At 57.1% G+C, this 17474-nt stretch overlaps 7 protein-coding genes across 7 annotated transcripts; 4 read left to right on the top strand and 3 right to left on the bottom strand.

Annotated features, from left to right (window-relative positions):
- Positions 1-112: 112 nt before the first annotated feature.
- Positions 113-4831, top strand: J4E84_008176 (uncharacterized protein; the record flags this gene model as incomplete). The annotated part of the gene is made up of 4 exons (XM_049390753.1): positions 113-130; positions 207-332; positions 381-4103; positions 4157-4831. 4 exons carry the CDS (start codon positions 113-115, stop codon positions 4829-4831), a joined length of 4542 nt encoding a protein of 1513 aa, XP_049241460.1.
- A 1627-nt stretch (positions 4832-6458) lies between these two features.
- Positions 6459-8189, top strand: J4E84_008175 (uncharacterized protein; the record flags this gene model as incomplete). Its single annotated transcript, XM_049390752.1, has 1 exon — positions 6459-8189. One exon carries the CDS (start codon positions 6459-6461, stop codon positions 8187-8189), a length of 1731 nt encoding a protein of 576 aa, XP_049241459.1.
- A 1360-nt stretch (positions 8190-9549) lies between these two features.
- J4E84_008174 (uncharacterized protein) lies at positions 9550-10457 on the bottom strand (the record flags this gene model as incomplete). Its single annotated transcript, XM_049390751.1, has 2 exons — positions 9550-10133; positions 10184-10457. 2 exons carry the CDS (start codon positions 10455-10457, stop codon positions 9550-9552), a joined length of 858 nt encoding a protein of 285 aa, XP_049241458.1.
- A 1545-nt stretch (positions 10458-12002) lies between these two features.
- J4E84_008173 (uncharacterized protein) lies at positions 12003-12719 on the bottom strand (the record flags this gene model as incomplete). Its single annotated transcript, XM_049390750.1, has 3 exons — positions 12003-12180; positions 12229-12662; positions 12717-12719. 3 exons carry the CDS (start codon positions 12717-12719, stop codon positions 12003-12005), a joined length of 615 nt encoding a protein of 204 aa, XP_049241457.1.
- A 398-nt stretch (positions 12720-13117) lies between these two features.
- J4E84_008172 (uncharacterized protein) lies at positions 13118-13668 on the top strand (the record flags this gene model as incomplete). The annotated part of the gene is made up of 2 exons (XM_049390749.1): positions 13118-13194; positions 13242-13668. 2 exons carry the CDS (start codon positions 13118-13120, stop codon positions 13666-13668), a joined length of 504 nt encoding a protein of 167 aa, XP_049241456.1.
- Positions 13669-14120: 452 nt separating this feature from the next.
- On the bottom strand, positions 14121-14623 carry J4E84_008171 (uncharacterized protein; the record flags this gene model as incomplete). Its single annotated transcript, XM_049390748.1, has 3 exons — positions 14121-14422; positions 14470-14554; positions 14609-14623. 3 exons carry the CDS (start codon positions 14621-14623, stop codon positions 14121-14123), a joined length of 402 nt encoding a protein of 133 aa, XP_049241455.1.
- A 510-nt stretch (positions 14624-15133) lies between these two features.
- SET9 (Histone-lysine N-methyltransferase set9) lies at positions 15134-17119 on the top strand (the record flags this gene model as incomplete). The annotated part of the gene is made up of 1 exon (XM_049390747.1): positions 15134-17119. One exon carries the CDS (start codon positions 15134-15136, stop codon positions 17117-17119), a length of 1986 nt encoding a protein of 661 aa, XP_049241454.1.
- Between the last annotated feature and the right edge of the window lie 355 nt (positions 17120-17474).

Raw genomic sequence — 17474 nt, 5'->3', positions numbered from 1 at the left:
CACGACTCCTCGACGGAGCCCGTTCTTGACCCAGTCCGCCCGAGTGCGAGCCCGCGCACGGCACGGCGTCCACACCACGACGCACCCAGCGCGAGCGCACGTAGCAGTCAACATGTCGCGCAACGAAGCGGTAAGCATCATCGTACTTCCTTTTGCACTCGCCTGTTTCACGTCGGGCGCTGCGATGCTGACCGCACTGCCCACAGGTGTCGCCGCTGCGCATCAACAAGACGCCCACTTCCTCGCCCACAAAGGGAAGCGGCCGTCCCCTGTCGGAAATCAGCCCCCATGAGCACCGCAGGAACTCTCCCAGCTGGAACCAGACAACCAAGGTAGGTGCCCGCGCCCGCCTCGCTCGCCTGCCTGCTAACCCGGCCCAGAAGATCATCCTGACCAAAGAGAGCTCGCCCTTCCGCGACTCGTCGCCATTCACTCACAGCCCGCGTCTCTTCTGGAAGGAGCAGACCACGTCGCCCAAGAGCCGCTTCGACACGTCGGAGAACGAGTACGAGGGCAGCTCGCCCCTCTCGCCCAAGCGCAACTCGATCGAGAACCTGAAGAAGCAGTCGCGCGTCAAGAACAGCAGCATGTTCGCACGCGAGCAGAAGCACGAGTACGACCCCAACTCGGTCCAGCCGCTCGACCGCCCGCTCGCCGCAGGACGCCCACTCAGCACCGCTGTCCAGGGCAACGCCTATGGCGGCAGCGGCCTCCACGGCATGCGTAACGAAGTCGAGAGCCCGGCCAAGGGCCACCACCACAGCCGCTCCGAGAGCCAGACACGGATTCCCATCCTCAGCCCCTCCAAGACGTCGCCCGCGAAGCTGCCCACACAGTCTTCCTTCGCTTCACCCTCCAAGCCCTCGCCGTCCGAGGGGCGCATGTCGCCCACCAAATCTTCGCTCGTCAGCAACGGTCGCTTCAACTCCCCACAGTACAACGGCGACTCGAGCGCTGTCATGTCTGATGACGAGGAGCTCGTCCACCAGACCCCCCGCCCGCTGCGCCGCCATGCTAAGAGTGTGACCTTCGACACAGCTCCACCTCAAATCACCGAGTTTGAGATGGTCACGCCCGACCCTTCAGTCGCCACCATGTCGCGCGACGGCAGCTACGACTCCGAAGACGAGACAGAGGAGGAGATGAGCTTCGACCAGGACGACAGCTTCGATGCCTCCCTAGAAGACACAGACAAGACGCCCGTCGTGCTGCCCGAGGACTGGCGCCACATGAGCCCGCAGGCTGCCGACACTTCGCTCACCGATCTCTACGACGATGTCTTTGAAGGTCGCGACAACAGTCCCATGCCCAGTGCCCGTCCCAACGGTACGACCAATGGCTCCCGCATGGGGTCAACAGCCTCCGACAGCGACGCAAGACCGCTTCCTCCTCTTCCCGCCATACCAGGCAGCCCCAACCGGCGGCGCGACTCGAGCATCGGCCTGTCCGCTGCCGCAGAGCGAGTTGGCGACAGGCGGCGTTCTCTTCCTCAGCTTCCGCAAGCAGCTGGCATCTCCAAGAGCGATTTGCTCAACATGCGCGAGGTGTCCATGTCGCTCGAGGACCGATTGCGTCTGATGAACTTTGACGACGACCGCGATACGAGCACTCCAACACAGGAGATGCAGAACAAGAAGAAGGCAGTCGAAGTTGACGTTGCAGAAGTCGACGTTACAGAGTCCGAGCTAACGCTTGACGAGCCCAAGATCCCGCGCATTTCTCGCGAGTCTATCCTCCGGCGCGTCAAGAGCCGCAACTTCGAGGACGGCGAGGACGACGATGAGGAAGAGGAAGAGTACAGCCAGTTTGAGCCAGAGTACAGCCCCGAGCGCAGCTATGGCGATCTCGCTGACCTCGACCCTGATGTTCCTATTCCGTCGCGTGAAGCTTCTTCCAACTTCGACGAGCATCCGCGTCAGGTCTCAGGTGTCTCCGCCAGCGAGGCCGACAGCGTTGTCGACGCTTACAGCTATGCCAACCCAGATCAAGGCGATCATGCCGATGACACCGATGTAGATGGCAGTTCCATCTCTCAACTCGAGGACTACGAGCGCGAGTCGTCTGTCATCCGGCACCCTATGCCCCAGGAGTCAGACGACGAAGACGATACCAGCCAGTACTCGCCTCAGCCTGAAGAGCAGCCTACTTCCCAGAGTACCATCGACTCATCCGGTCCACCAACACCCGTCGTTGCCCCCTCTTCTCCTGTCTCAGATGAGAAGCAGGCGCCTCAGGACGAGATGTACTCTACTTTCGAAGGTAAAGATATGGATCTTAGCTTGGACCCTCTAAAGGCCTCTTTCGAGACTGTTGCCAGTCCATTGGATACCGCGCCCAAGCTCGATGCCATGCGCGACTTCCTCCGCCGCCCTGTGACTCCTGAAGCTCAAGAGACAGAGGAGGACGGTTCCGAGTCTGAGGAGCCTGGTACCCCAGACTCTGTCATTCGGCATCCAGTGGCTCTTTCCCCTCCGCCTCAGGAAAACGCCCCAGAGGTTCCTCAACGGGAAGCTACAATCCGGGGTGCCGGAGGAAAGCTCAAGACTCGCCCGTCGCTCATCCCTGATGAGGTTGACATGGCAGCTACGCGTCGCCAGGTTAGTGGCCAGCATGCACCGCCAGTCCCTGAGCGCAGCCCGAAGCGCCAGTCAATGAGCCTAGAGTTGGGCCATGCCGACGAAGAAGGTCACTTCGATGACGACGATACGCAAGTGAGCATTACCACCAAGGAGAACCGCATGCTAGCTTTGAAGCTCGGTGATCTCGACCTGGGTGACGAGTCGAACGATCTCAGCTTCGGGCTAGACAAGGAGTTTGATAACATCATTGAGTCACAAAAGGTAGAGAACCTTTTCCCCATTCCCCCCTTCGCCAGATTCCCTACATCTTCCGCTGCCGTCCCCGACGCGGCCTGCCAGATGTCAGGTGAAGGCTTTGTTTATAGGCACAGTCCCGCTAACGATGCTATTCCCGAGCAGAAAGGATACTTGATGCGCGAAAACACCAAAGTCGTTGTCGCCAGTAGTCGACAATTTAGCGACGAGAAGCCGCCTACCCCCACCGAACCCACCAGCGATGCAGCTGCCAAGCCTGTCTCTCGTAAGACGAGCGCCGAACGTAAGCCCGCCTGGACAAAGGAGCCTTGGAATGGCAAGCCTCGCAGGAAGAGCATCCGGACAGCATCCGGTCGCCGTACTCGAACCTCTGAGGGTCCTGCACCACCTCTTCCTGGCCAAGAATCTGCTGTTGCTGGCGGTCTAGACTCAGTCGCTGAACAGGGAGATGACGGTGAGCCTGAAGAGGGTGAGGAACGCGGTCTCGTGTTCGTCAAGGTCGTCGGTGTCAAGGACCTTGATCTTCCGCTACCAAAGCACGAGCGAACCCACTTCCAGTTGACACTTGACAACGGTCTGCACTGCGTTACAACGTCTTGGTTGGAGCTTGGCCAATCCGCTCCCATCGGACAAGAGTTTGAGCTTGTGGTCATGGATGATCTCGAATTCCAGCTCACACTACAGACCAAGCTGGAGCCTCCAGCCGTCCCTCAGATTGTTGCCGCGCCAGCCAAGGCCGTCAACCACAAGAAGTCGCACTCTGCCTTCCGGAACCTTCTCTCATCGCCGAAGAAGAGAAAGGAGCAGGAACGCAAAGCGCAAGAGGAAGCCGACCGCATTGCTCAACAGGAACAACAGGAGGCTCAAGCTGCTGCCAAGCGCAACCAAAAGGCCACCGCTTGGGACCTGCTCCACGACCTCGTCGGACCTGATGGGTCTTTCGCCCGTGCCTATGTTTGCCTCAACAACCACGAGAACCAAGCATATGGCCGTCCGCTGACTGTTGACATTCCTTGCTTCAATGAGTGGGCCGTCGATAATACTGGCGCCAGCAGTGTCAAGAGCAAGCGCGGAGGTGTCGTTCGCCGCCCACCTTACCGGGTGGGCAAGCTCACTCTTCAGCTACTATACGTCCCGAAGCCCAAGAACGCAAAGGACTCTGACATGCCCAAGAGCATGAATGCCTGCATTCGCGAGCTCAAGGAGGCTGAGCAAGTCAAGGACATCAGCTTCGAAGGCACACTGAGCCAACAGGGTGGTGACTGTCCAGTAAGTTGAAAGCCTGCAACATTATTCGTAAACATGGCTAACATTCATTGCAGTACTGGCGACGTCGTTTCTTCCGCTTGGAAGGCACGAAGCTTACGGCTTACCACGAGTCCACACGGCAGCCGCGTGCTACCATCAACCTAGCCAAAGCTTCGAAGCTCATGGATGACAAGAGCGCTCTCCAGCAACCATCCGCAACCAAGACCGGTGGTCGGCGCAAGTCCGGGTTCGCCGAGGATGAGGAGGGCTATATGTTCGTTGAAGAGGGCTTCCGCATACGGTTCGCTAACGGTGAGGTCATTGACTTCTACGCCGACAGTCGGGAACAGAAAGAGGCCTGGATGAAGGTGCTCTCGGAGACCGTTGGCAAGGACATTGCTCAAAACAAGGGCTGGGCAGCCATGGTCCTCGAGAAGGAGCGTAAGGAGAAGGCTACGCGATCGCAGATTGGTGCGCCAATCTCGCCAACCAAGTCGCATCCCATAGTCACGAGCTCACCGAGCGTTAACCGCCGGCCTTCTCATCAGCGCACTCAGTCGCACGATATACTGGGCTCTATCAAGTCCACGCCTTCAAGTCCGGTAAAGGGCCACGCCCGCACTCAATCGCACGCGCCGACTCCACCTCTTAAGGATGTTCGCATGTCGCATGCGCCGCCGCCACGACCGCGAACGCAAGAGTCAAGCAAGCCGGGTCGCAGAGAGCAGGTTCGATCGATGATTTTCTAGTGTCTCTTTCCATCTCCATCATTGATACCAGTCACCCTCTTTCATTGATTGTTCAATTACTTACTGGCTTTTCTTTGCGTTTTAGCTTCGCCAATACTCTTCTCTCTCTCATCGACTAAGATTGGGGTTTTGGAGACGGCGACAGGGGAGGAGAAATCTGAAAGGTGCGGGTGCTGCGCATCCGTTTCCCGAGTCGAATACACCATCTCGCTGAGCTGCGGCGCTTCGGCACATTCTCGCTGTTGCATACAAAGCCGCGGAAACGTTGAAGGAGTGCTGTTGCGTCTGTTTCTTTGTATCACATCTTATCACTGTTCTTGTTACTGTCTGGTGTGGATAGGCGTTGTATTCATCTCGGCGTTGCCGGCTATGGGTTTATGATACTGCATAATGATTGATAGCGACGAGGTATGGAGTATGAGCAGTAGTTGTATCAGGTGTATGAGAACATAACATGACTCCAATGTCTACCTTTTTTTACATTACATGATTGTTGCTTGGTGTGCTGTGCGTGATGCGCTGCGAGGATCGTGTGATTGCCGCTGCCTCCAGGGCCCTCGTCTCTACGCAGGCAGGGCATCAATAGATACAGCAACCACCGTCCCTCGCTTTGGTGCGCATATTGTGGAGCGGCATGATTGCATTCTTCTCTATTGATCTCCCATGTCCCAGGGCTTTCCGTCGCGCGGACGCGGCGTGATAATTTTCCACTCAAGTATGATGATGCATTGCTTGGAAAAAAAGCGACGCACTCTCATTCATAGCTCCGACGACGGCATCGTAAGACAAACGCGCATACGTAAACCCCACAATGATCTCGAACGCTCGCTCGATACTGCCCTGAAATCACACTCATACGTTGAGAGGAAGTTGGACAATTGAGAATCTCGCCTGGCGTAAAGGCACAAACCGTGACACGACAATGAATGCTGTCGTGTAACGTGACGCGACACTCGTGTGTCCTCGTTAGAGCACAGCACAGCAAACAAATAACCGCTGGCATGTCAGCAGATGGCTCAAGCTAGCAGGTGCTGAATTAACAGTGTTAGGGAACACATCAGTCTTTACACTCCTTTCTTCACCCGCCATTGTCCATTACACGTCCAAGGCTATAAGTGGAGAAGATCAGATTGAGATGAAATCGATATAGAAGGCACAAGTATCACTCGGTGTAGAAAGAAGAAGAACGACGACCAAAACAATATAGGCTCATCGAAAAGACTCTTCTTTTACAGCACAGTACAACGGTCTGCTGCATCGGTGCGTACAACGCGACCGCTATGGGTGCATCGCATTCTACGCCTCCACCACTTGTTGAAGTCAACGCTCCAGGAGGCAAAGTCCTGGTTCCACCTGGTAACCCTCCCTCTCTTCCTGCCACCTACCACGGGTCATAGTATACCTTAAAACTTACCGTACTGACAGTTTGTCTATAGGTACAGCATTCACCGTCCACCCACCTTCCTACGCACGATCACGATCAGAGCCGTACACACGCGGTCCCATCTACACACCCTGTTCACCGGGCAGGCGACCACGCCCAAGACCAAGACCTCACTACGGAGGAGGACGAGATCTCGATATCTTGGAAGACAGTGAAGAGAGCGAAAGTACGTCACTCGACATGATGGAGGGAATAGGCCCAAGGGGTATGCGACGACAACCCTCCAACGAATACCCAGGTAACATGATGGGAGGTCGCATGCCAGGAGTGGGCCGAAGAGGTGGACCAGGAGGGCTTTTCGACGGAATGGACGCAAGACCTAGGTCTGCGCCTGAAATGCAAGTAGGTGGCTATCCTGGCATGATGGGCGGTATGCCAATGGGCATGCCCGGGAGTCCGGGGCTAGGTGGCATGAGAGGTTTAGGGGGATTGGGCGGTGGTATAGGGCCTGCTGGAGCGGGCGGAATGGGAGTTAGACCGCCATCTGGCATGCCGCCGGAATACACGTCCAATCCACCAATGCCTCCTCGCTTTGGTGCTGGCGGAGGTATGTCGGGGCCAGGCATGAACCCGTACACAAACCACCCGGGACCACCATCCAGCCAGTCATCGAGTAGCGTTCCTGATCCACCTCAGGCGACGCGACGACACTCCGGCAGAAGGCCAAGACACTACGAACACATCCCCATGGGCGCGTATGCCAACGCCGAGAAGCCACGGCGGCCTCGGGCGGAGCCGCAAACGTCAGCCCGTTTGAACCGCGGTCAATCTTTTCACAAGAAAGTTGGACCATCGGGGAAAGAGTGGATCGAGGGCGACAACGCCTGGCTTGATGCTTGTACCTGCACCACGGGCTGCAACTGCCGGAAAAGCCACCGCGTACTATACCGTGCCCAGAACGATCCCCAGCACCATGGCAGCGACTCCAACGAAGACGAACAAGACCATCTCCGCACTAGCGGTGAGATCAGATACATACTGAAAACCGACCTGGGCCGAGACTGCGGCGATCACACAGCCTGCAAAAAGAGCAGCAGTGAAAGCGACAGCAGCAGTAGCAAAGACGAAAAGAGCAAAAGGAGAAAGAAGAAGACGAAGAGAAAGTCGGATGAGAAAGAAGATAAGAAGCGCAAAGACCAGTTCGACACACTCAAAGATGACATCTTGGAAGCGTTGCAAGATCTCAGGAAAGACAGTCGTCAGCAACAGCAACGACGTCAGCGTGACAGTTCCGAAAGTCCCGCTAGACAACCTTTCGGCGGCCCGAACATGGGCCAGCGTGCTTTCATGATGAACAATGGCGGTGGTGGTGGTGGCATGGATATGGATCCGCGAATGGCACAGCAGATGGGCATGATGTCCGGTGATCCATACGGCACCACGGGTCGGATGCCACCTGGCATGGCTGATCCAACAGCGACGGGTAGTAAACGGGGCATGGTGCATCATGGCATGGGTGGTATGGGCATGGGCATGGGAGGGGGCATCGAAAACGACATGTTGTCAGAAATGGACGACATGGGGCTAAACATGAACATGGGGAATCCGTATATGCAATCTGCCGGCGGCGGTCTCCTAGGCAAGAATGGAGGTATGCGGCACCCCTTCCTGTCGCATCGAGGGGCGGCCAAAGCAGGCAGGCAGTTCAATAATGGGGGCATGGGTATGGGCATGGATATGGATATGGATCAGATGGCGGCCATGTACGCCAAAGCCATGGGGAGTGGAGGCCGCGGAGGCATGATGATGGGCGGTGGACGCAATCGAGGTGGAGGAGGTAGACGAGTCCGCTTGGACACATCGTCTGATGAGTTCGATCTCGGACCAGGACCTTCGATGCGGTCGTCAGGCATACGACATGAACAAGGCGGCGGCGGCGGAGCAGGAGGAATCCGTGACCGGGCCGGTAAGTAAAAAGCCCCCGTCACCCACCTTTCATCATGACCATGATCATGGTCATCATTCCACCATGATATTTCTTGGGATACGTACAGTACAGCACACTAAATCTTGTTGCATTCTAGGGCGTGGCACCACCAGGAGACCAGGCGTTCAAGACAGGGATAGCCCGATCAGGCGTGACTTCGGTGCCAGTCCGCTTGGAAGGAGGGCCAACCTCATCAACAACAACAACGGCAGTCTGGATCGTGGCAAACAGCCCCGAGTTGATACAGATGACGACGATGCTTATTAGGAATGTGCAACACCTGGTCCTCCATGTGTGAGCAAAGCAGAGACGGCACGGAAACATTACTATAGTATGGACGTGTGTATGTCTCGGTCAATATTAGCCTGGCCAGACCAATCGTTGCGACGGACCCAAATTTGGTGTGTTCTTCTTTTTATTTTAAAGCAGGGCGCGTCACGTTTCACCCATAAGAGCGATCAAAAATGCGGTCAGAACGCCCTGTTTCGCGTGGTTGGGGCCTGGGTAGTGAAACATGTCGATCCGCGGGCGCGGACACACCCCCTCTCGTTGCTGTGGCAGGGGCGGGGCGGCCTGAGTTGGCTGCTGCTGGCAGATGCAGGCTGCGGTGCCGAGGAACGTGCAGCATCGGGCTTGCGCTTGCCTTGGCTTGGCTGCGTCTCTCGACATGACCAACCTCATAGTTGGCACGACCCGTGTCGACAATATCGCGGCGCCCTGTCAGCTTTCCTCGGAGATGGCGAGAGGCGTCGAACTCACTTGTGTATGTTGGGCAGCCACAACTTATGCACCTGTGGCTCGATATGGCCGGTGTTGGGCATCACAATATAAGGGTATCAAGCCAGCATCCCTCGGAAGTGACCAATGACGAAAGCGACGCGCATCACCGATAAGCAGGAATATGCACAAACAAAGTCGTCATGTAGATGTTATGATTCGTTATTTTGAGCTGAGCTGACCTTACGCCTAAGATGAGCCGGGTTGAACCCGCCAGAATGCCCCATAGCAGCCGCCATGGGCAAAAATGGATCTCTCGTGAGACCGCCGTCGTGAAGACATGGGCGTGTATGAGATCTATCGTGAACGCACGTCCATTCCAAGTGTAGATCTTCCCGATCTGTTGTGTAGATGCCTACATGAATAAATACCGACCGACCAACTCCTCGCTTGTAACGCACAGGAAGTGAAGCAGAAACCAGGAAACAGGACTCCAAGGGAATGGAAAAAGAAAAGAAGTTCATGGTTGTCGACTGGCTGTAGCTGGGGGTGCTGCGCCATGTCGCATAACTGATGCGCTCAGTGAACCATTTCGAGTGACCAAGTCGAGGAGATCCACCTCACTAGCCTCTACGGGGCGCACCAGCCGAGTCCGGTGGTAGCAAGGCCAGCGGCACTCGCAAGACGCTTACCCCGCTCATTGAGACTGAGGATCAGCAACTTCTTCTCGGCCCAGAAATTCTCGAAGGCGTTGATGTCATCTGCAGATATGGCGCCCGGGACACGCTTGGCCTCCTGCCACTCGGTCTCGACCTTGTAAGACTTGTGACGTAGACGCGGCAGGGCCTCGGTACGTAGGTGCGACAGCTCCGCGGCGTACTTGGCGTCGTGCGATCTAAGCGGCGTAGAGAAGGAGCGCTCACGTGAGCGGGAGAGCTCCGAGGGACCCAAGCAGATGGGTGAACCAGGGCACATGATCTGAGACACAGAGAAGGCTGGAGTGGAAGGAGAGGCGCTCCCTGACTGAGAAGCGGACGATGCGCTGGTGAGAGGCGAAGAAGTGTCAGACTGGAAGACGCTGCTGGCGTTGCTGACTGTGCGGAATTTTGGGGGCGGGAGCTCGTCGAGGTGGACCAGAAGCTCGTCTCCAGTGGCCCTGGGGTCGACTTGACTATCGTCAAAGTTATCGAGGTGCTTGTCGAGACGCTCGAAGCCTGTTTTGGGTTAGTACGATATCAAGTGCCTGAGACGTATTTGGACTTACCAGTCAGAACAGCGGCACCCGCATGCTGAACATCACCGAGGCAGGACTGGACTTGCTTGGGAAGACGGTCCCAGAGCTCTTGGGGACAGTACCAGTGGCGGAGGTGAGAGGGGTCGTAGCTGAATGCATCACCGTCCTTGGGGCAGAAAGTGCGAGGAGCATCGACGTTGGAGGGAGTGCGTGAGAGGCAGGAGATGGTCTTGCGACTGGAGTTACGGCGGGATGTTGGGATGGGGTCGTGGTAGACAGGGTGGGGAGATAGTGGAGCAGCCATAGCGGCAACGAGGTAGGTTGAGTAGGTCTGTGTGGAGTCTTGGTCGAAGGAGAGTGGAGGGTGGAGTAGGATAGTGGGTAGCGGGAGCACTGCAGTGAGTGGCGCTGTCAAGACTCAAAGGAGCGTGAGTGATATTTGTAGAGAACGACGGGAATCTTCTAGACAAAAAGGTTGTGTGAGGTGGTGGAGGTGGAAGGGTGAAAGATCGCGGAAGCGCTGGTGATCGAAGGTGTTAGCGGAGTAAACAGGGCGCCGTGTGGAGTCGGCAGGGGTATGCGGGCACTTTGCGGGCGGCGTTGGTGCGTGAGCTGATGGTAATGGGAAAGTGCGGCCCCGGGACTTTCCCATATAGTCTGACGGGGCAGCTACGTCAATGGACAGTGAGAGCAGCTGCACGGGCGGTGCGGTCGGGGTGGGCGTGCAAGCACAGCGGCGCGGTGGTGAAGGGAGGGTTTGGGGCGGCAACGCTGTGGTTGGTGAGGCCAAATGCCCAGGAGCTTGACAGTCGAATTGCGGGCTACTGTGACGCAGGGAAAAGCGTTGTGCGTGCGCCGACCTTGCAAAAGGTGCTAGGGCACGACACCCAGACGCTCGGGATGATGGCCGCCCAGTCGCTGCACGGCATGCCCGCCACACTACGGCGCTGCAGCAGGCTCCCAAAACGAACATGCTGGCCATGTCTAGAACCTGCGCCCGACGGTGCTGCTCCTCGTCTTCTGAGGTGGGCTGATGCAAAAAAAGGATAAAACCAGCCAACTTACATGATACGTCACTGGGCCGCCGCTTCCTTGTCTTCTCGGGCTGATCCGGAACCGGGCTGGCTTGGGGGCGAGGCGCAGGCTGAGGGATGCCGAAACCAGCCACACGCACTGAAACGGTGCGAGTGCGAGGCGAAGTGAGTGGGAGACGGCTCGAGGTCTGCTCCCAGACGGCTTTAGTATGCGGGTTTCAAGTCTGAACGTCAGCTGACTGAGGTACTTGGAGGCCGGCGCCTACTCACTGCAGTAGCGCAGCGATGGCTTTGGCGGGGGAAGTCGCGTTAGCCGAAGTCTCTGTCCAAGCGCAGAGCGGTACGGCGAGACGGGATGCGACGACGATGTCCTGGTGCGCGCTTTTGTAGCAGGGCGCGAATTTGGCCGCCGTGGGCTGTGTGCGGGCGATGGGAAAAATTTATCTCAAGGCGTCTGGTTCCGGCCCCACAAACTCTATCGCCCTCTCGATTGTGGTCTGCTTGTCGTCAGCACGCGTGCAACGACGTACGGTCCCTAACCAACGCAGATCGACCAAGGGGGAGCTGCAAAGGACGTAATCATGTTAGCAGACAGACAACAACCACAACCACACACGACACACGGCCAACGTGCTGCGCCCGCTCCGGGACTTCACATGCATGTCTCATGATAGTAGTATTACTAGTACTACCATGATTGTCTTGGTGTTGAGCGGGTATCCACGACGCGTCTGCACAGCCCGCACGCGTCCCAGGAAACCCCTCATCACAGTACATGACGCTTTATTTGCCCTAGCTTTGGCGCGACGCATCGACTATTCCAACCTGCGTTGCGTATGGTTAGCATCATACTGAGACCTGTGGCATTCGTCCCACCTTTGGATCAAGTGCACCCCCGATGCCGTCTCGACCAGATCGCTCACCTCGCCCTTGTTGAGGGCGAAGGCAGCCTGCTCGAACTCCTTCTGCATGTCGCCCTTGCCAAAGAAGCCCCTGATGACGTTAGCGTTTCCCGCCGCATCTCCCACTGCAGAGACTCACAGATCGCCCCCCTTGCGAGCGCTGCTGCAGTCCGACTCGGTCGTCGCGAGTTCAGACAGAGACTTGGCGGTGTCGTCTTCCTGGCCCCTCTCGTACGCCTGTATTTGCTTCTGGTAGTCCCGTATCATCTCCCGGGCGTCCTCGACCGAGCGCGTAATCTTGGGCTCCCGCCAACTAGCCGGACGCCTGCTGTCGCGATGCTTGACGAGGAGATGGGCACATCGGATCTTGCCTTCGGTCGGCGCGAAGGCTGCGGGCGCAACGCCCTTGGAGCTGTGGTTGGCGGCCATGTATGCCTTGAGCTTGTCCGGATCGGTTCCAGCTGGTGGCTCCCATCGCGAGTCTTTCGTCTGGGCGTGGAAGTAGTATGGGAGGTTCTTGGTGTTGGAGCGGCGCACCTCCCATCCCTCGGGGAGACCTGTTTCGGCGGACGACTAGGATGCGTGAGGGGGTGCGAGGTGGGTTGGGACGACGGGCGCAGTGCTTACCATGGTTGCTGGCGATGTATGCGTGACGCTGGACGGAGTAGGCTGTGGTAGGGGGAGGGCGAGCAGTGCAGAGGTTGATAGGAGTCTCCGCACGGGCAGTTGTGCGTGCAGCGTGGAGCGACGTCTAGAATTGCAGGCGGTGGACAGGGCGATCGGCGCCTCAAGGTCGATAATGCGGGGGCGCCTGCCAAACAAAGAACGCGGCTCTGCTACAGCAACGGAAGCCGCGCGAATCAAGACGGGTGGCCCGCGCTCGCCGACGTGACTCTGTCTCTGTACCTACCCAACTTTTGTGCGCAGGCTTCCTCGACGCTTTTGTCTCTTCACACGCGCACAACAGCCGTCACGACGATCCACACGCACACGCACATTTACGATTTACGACCTCACGTCCACTCAGCATGGCTTCACCAGCAGCGCAAATGGGCGGCTCCAAGGGCGGCAAGGAGCCCATTCTCTTCCGCTTCTGCTCAGAATGGTGCGTCGCCTCTTCTGCAACCACGAAGCCTGGCTAATCACGCGCAGCTCCAACCTGCTGTTCCCCCGCGAAGACAAATCCGAGAACAAGCTGCTTTTCGCCTGCCGCACATGCAACTTCACCGAAGAAGCGCCCTCATCCTGCGTCATGCGCCACGAAATCGCGTCCACAGTCGGAGCCACAGCTGGTGTCACAGCCGAGGTCGCTCAGGATCCCACGGTTGGTTACTCCCTGTCCGATGCCCAAGCTGCCCAGGCCGCTCTCTCTGAGGAGATGCCCTGCTGCACCATGTGCGGCATGCCCATCATGTGCCAGGAGTGCGGCGAGGAATCGGCTCCTGGCTTTGCCCTCGAGGCCGAGGACGAGGACCCGCAAGCCGAGCGCCCCCAGCAGCAGATGCGCGAGGAGGATGAAATGTTTGAAGACTACGACGACGACTTTGACGAGGACATGTGGGACGAACCCACGTCCTGAAAGCGCCTCCTGCGTCTTCCACCAGTACAGTTGCTTGCTTGCTCTTGAGCGTGCTCGCTGACTGTGCCTGCGTCTAGTTACCGCGCATCCAGAAACAATGCACAGAGTGCGGCGAGAACGAAGCCGTCTTCTTCCAGTCGCAGCAGCGGACCGCCGAGACGGGCATGGTAAGTTTCTCGTCCATGTTCGCAAGCCATTCTGACCGGTCCAGGCCCTTTACTACGTGTGCGCCGGATGCGGTCACGTCTCACGCCCGTCTGATAACTAAGAGAACAACGACATGGAATGCATGTAGCTGGCGTTTAATCTCACATATTTGCTGCGAGGAGTTTAGGGAACAGCCGTTGAGATACCCATGGGTACAATTGTAGTGGCATACACATAATGTTACATTCCAAAGCGCTCATAGACTCCCAAAAAATGCATCTTTCATCCCACCCACATGCCAGCCGTTATACGTGCATGGGCGCCAGCGATAGGATCTTGGACCACTGCTTCTGCCTCAGTTCTGCCGCGACAACACCACTGACTCTCGATCCGATGGGCTCTCCGGCCTTGTTGATAAGTACGCAGGCGTTGTCGTCGAACTTGACCACGCTGCCGTCCGGCCGCTGCCACTTCTTCGCTGTCCGTACCACAACTGCGTGTCGGACGTCGCCTCGCCGTACTTTGTTCGCTGCGCTGATGGAGACGCTGTTGCCGGTTTCCGGGCCGAAATTTCGCTGTTTCTTTACAACCACTACTATGCGGTCGCCTGCTTCCATCAGCTTCGTGCCGTGCCTTGGAGTTTCGCGCACATACCAACTTTCGCGGGGCGCTTCGATCGCAGGACATTGACGCACTCGACTATGGCGGCGCCCGAGTTGTCGATGCAATTTACGAGGGTCTAGAAGGGCATCCATCAGTCCTTGCTCTGCCGCGCGTGACCGGCCCAGCACACCTTTAATTGAATCATCCTGTGTGGCTTCTCCCGATGTCCTGGTCTCGACTGCCTGCCTCGATGAGCGCGGCGTGGTGGTGTTGACGTCGGGGGTGTGTGTCTTGGTCGCTGTCAAAGTCGCAAGCCGGACTCGTGCCACCGCAGTTTAGCCGCACATGGGCAGGGGCCCCGATGATGCTCGCTTAGCCCTTCACCCCATGCGCCGCATGCGGGTCTCGATAGCCTGCAGGGCTAGTTCCGTCGAGTCCATACTCCCGTAAACTATCGGGCGAGTGCTGGATCCCCCGTGCGTGCCGTCGCTCGCTCCTTCCCTTGCGCGCGTCGTCTGCACGCTCTTTCTTTTCGTTTGTGGTGCAGCTATTGTTGTACGCGACGGTGAATGACTTGTCGTTGCTGGCCACCATAACGTCAGCCAGCCCTGCCAGCCTCCCCCTTAATCGCGAAACCCTACGACTCCTTACGATCTCCACGACCGGCGGCGGATTGCGCGGGCACGTTCGAACTCATCCACCCCATCGCGCCATCATGGCGCCCTCGACGAAACTGACGCTGGACAAGCTCGCCACTTTCGACGACATCATCACCGACGCGCTCGTAGACAAACTCTACTTCTGGGCCAAGATTCGCAAGAACAGAGGTGGCCGCTTCACAGGCTCGCGGGGATTGCACGAGGAGGATGTGGCCGACGTTATCCGACGACACGTAGTCTGGGAGAGGGATCCTGCAGAGGCAGTGCACAAGTTGGTGCAACTGCCGGGGTTGCGCAGGTTCATGAACACGCTGAAGGATGAGCGCGATCAGGATCAGTTCAAGCGCCATCTCCGCAGATACGTCAACATCTACATGGCCGACTGCCAATTCGAGGTCACCACCACCAACCGATACATTATCACGGAACACGAGGCCTCAATCACCGCGCGACGAGACATCAACCCACGCGAAGAAATCAAGTACTTGACCGGCGTGCAAGTAGCTATGACTGAAGAGCAAGAGAAAACTCTAGAGCTGCAGAGCAAGGACTTCAGTCTGGTTATTTCAAGCCGCAAGAAGACGCGCTCCTTGTTCCTAGGTCCCGCGCGCTTCGCCAATCACGATTGCGACGCAAACGCAAAGCTTACAACCAAAGGCTACGATGGCATGCAGATTGTTGCAGTGAAGCCGATTCTTGAAGGAGAAGAAATTACAGTCTCGTACGGCGAGGACTACTTTGGCGACGATAATGAGGAGTGTTTGTGTAATACTTGCGAAAGCCTGCAGCAAAACGGCTGGGCACCTATGAAGCGAGTCGTCCACAACGACGAAGGGAATGATGAAGAGGTGGATCGCGCATGTCATGATCAGACCGCCGAAACCGCTTCCGATGCGGCCTCTATTTCTCAGAAGCGATCGCTGGAAGATTCAACGGACGACGACCCCTCGCGTGACTCAACACCCGCCCCAAAGCGAGCGAGATTTGAGCAGAAGACTTCGCCTTCCAAGCAGCACACGTCGAATCTGCTGCGCAAGACGACGCTGAAGAAGGCACACAGCACATCGTCCCTGCGTCAGGAGCTCCCGGTTTCGAGTATAGAGGATCCAGCGACCAATTTGGTCTCATCGCCAGAGATATCGCAAGAAGTCCGCAATGAACATAGCGAAGGTGTTCTCACGGTGAATACGGACTTGGCCAGCTCGTCGCGAGAGGCATCCCCGCAATCGTCCATAGCAGCAGCGTCACCCAAGTCGACTCAATCATCTACAGATGCCACCTCGATTGACGAAGATCACCCGCACGACACCGGCGATCCCAAGGAGCAGGTCGACTCCACGACAATACAAGATTGCCCAGCGATGGGAGTGGCGATAGTGAAGGAGGAAATCACTACGACAACGGTAAACGCCCCGTGGCCCTCCCCGCCTGCAGACGAAGACGCATACATGTCCGATCTCAGCGAACTTTCTGAGAGCTTCGAGTTTGACGATGTGAACCAGCAGATTGTCAAGCGCAAACCCCGCCCAACACTACGAACAACACGCTCAAAGTCTCGTTTCGACGTCCAGAACCGCGTTGGTACCCCAATCACGATTGAAGAGGGAGACGAAGCCGACTATGTCGAGAACACGCGAAAGCCGGGCGACTACATGACATCGAACGCTCTCCTCTCAGCCAAGTACTCCAAGTGGGTCAACTGCCAGACATGCGACGTCGACTTTGTACAACAAGACGGCTACAACACGCGTAAAGAATGTCCACGGTGCGAGCGCCATTCGAAACTGTACGGCTTCCCCTGGCCCAAGACGGAGAAGGAGGGCAAGCACGACAAGGAAGAGCGCATACGCGATCACCGCACTGTCCATCGCTTCGTCGACCCAGACGAGGAGCGCCAGTTGAAGCGCGACAAGACCAAGAAGGTCATCCGGGAGCACATCCGTGAGCGGTTTTCCACCCCGCGGAGTGCAAGGGATACGATGAGCACGAGTGTAGAAGTCGACAGTGGGCGAAAGAGGAGGCGTATCAGGAAGACGATGTAGATGCATAAGCGGGTCTTCCTTGTTGCACACAAACGCGTAGTGTCATTTCGATATCCCCACACGACATGTCCATCCATCTAGGACTAGGTCTTTCGCATATTCCTGCATCGGCGCTGGGAGGGAAAGACGTTTCTCTCCGTCCTGACTATGAGACAAGGGGTAGCATTCTGCATGGTGTTCTTTTCATTTCCAACTTCATCGCTTTCTAGTCTATATTTTTGCATCGGTGCGGTCATCTTGGTGTTATCTACTCTTTCCCCCTACACATCATCTCCGCTGCATACTGGGATGAAGGCATACAAACTTGCATTTCAGCAGATGGCGTTTTGTCTTTCTTTTCGTGCAGCATTCGCGC

The sequence above is a fragment of the Alternaria hordeiaustralica genome (genome assembly GCF_023758085.1).
Source record: "Alternaria hordeiaustralica strain BMP 2776 chromosome Unknown scaffold_20, whole genome shotgun sequence".
Classification (NCBI taxonomy): Eukaryota; Fungi; Ascomycota; class Dothideomycetes; order Pleosporales; family Pleosporaceae; genus Alternaria; species Alternaria hordeiaustralica.
This window is presented reverse-complemented; position numbering and strand designations above follow the sequence as displayed.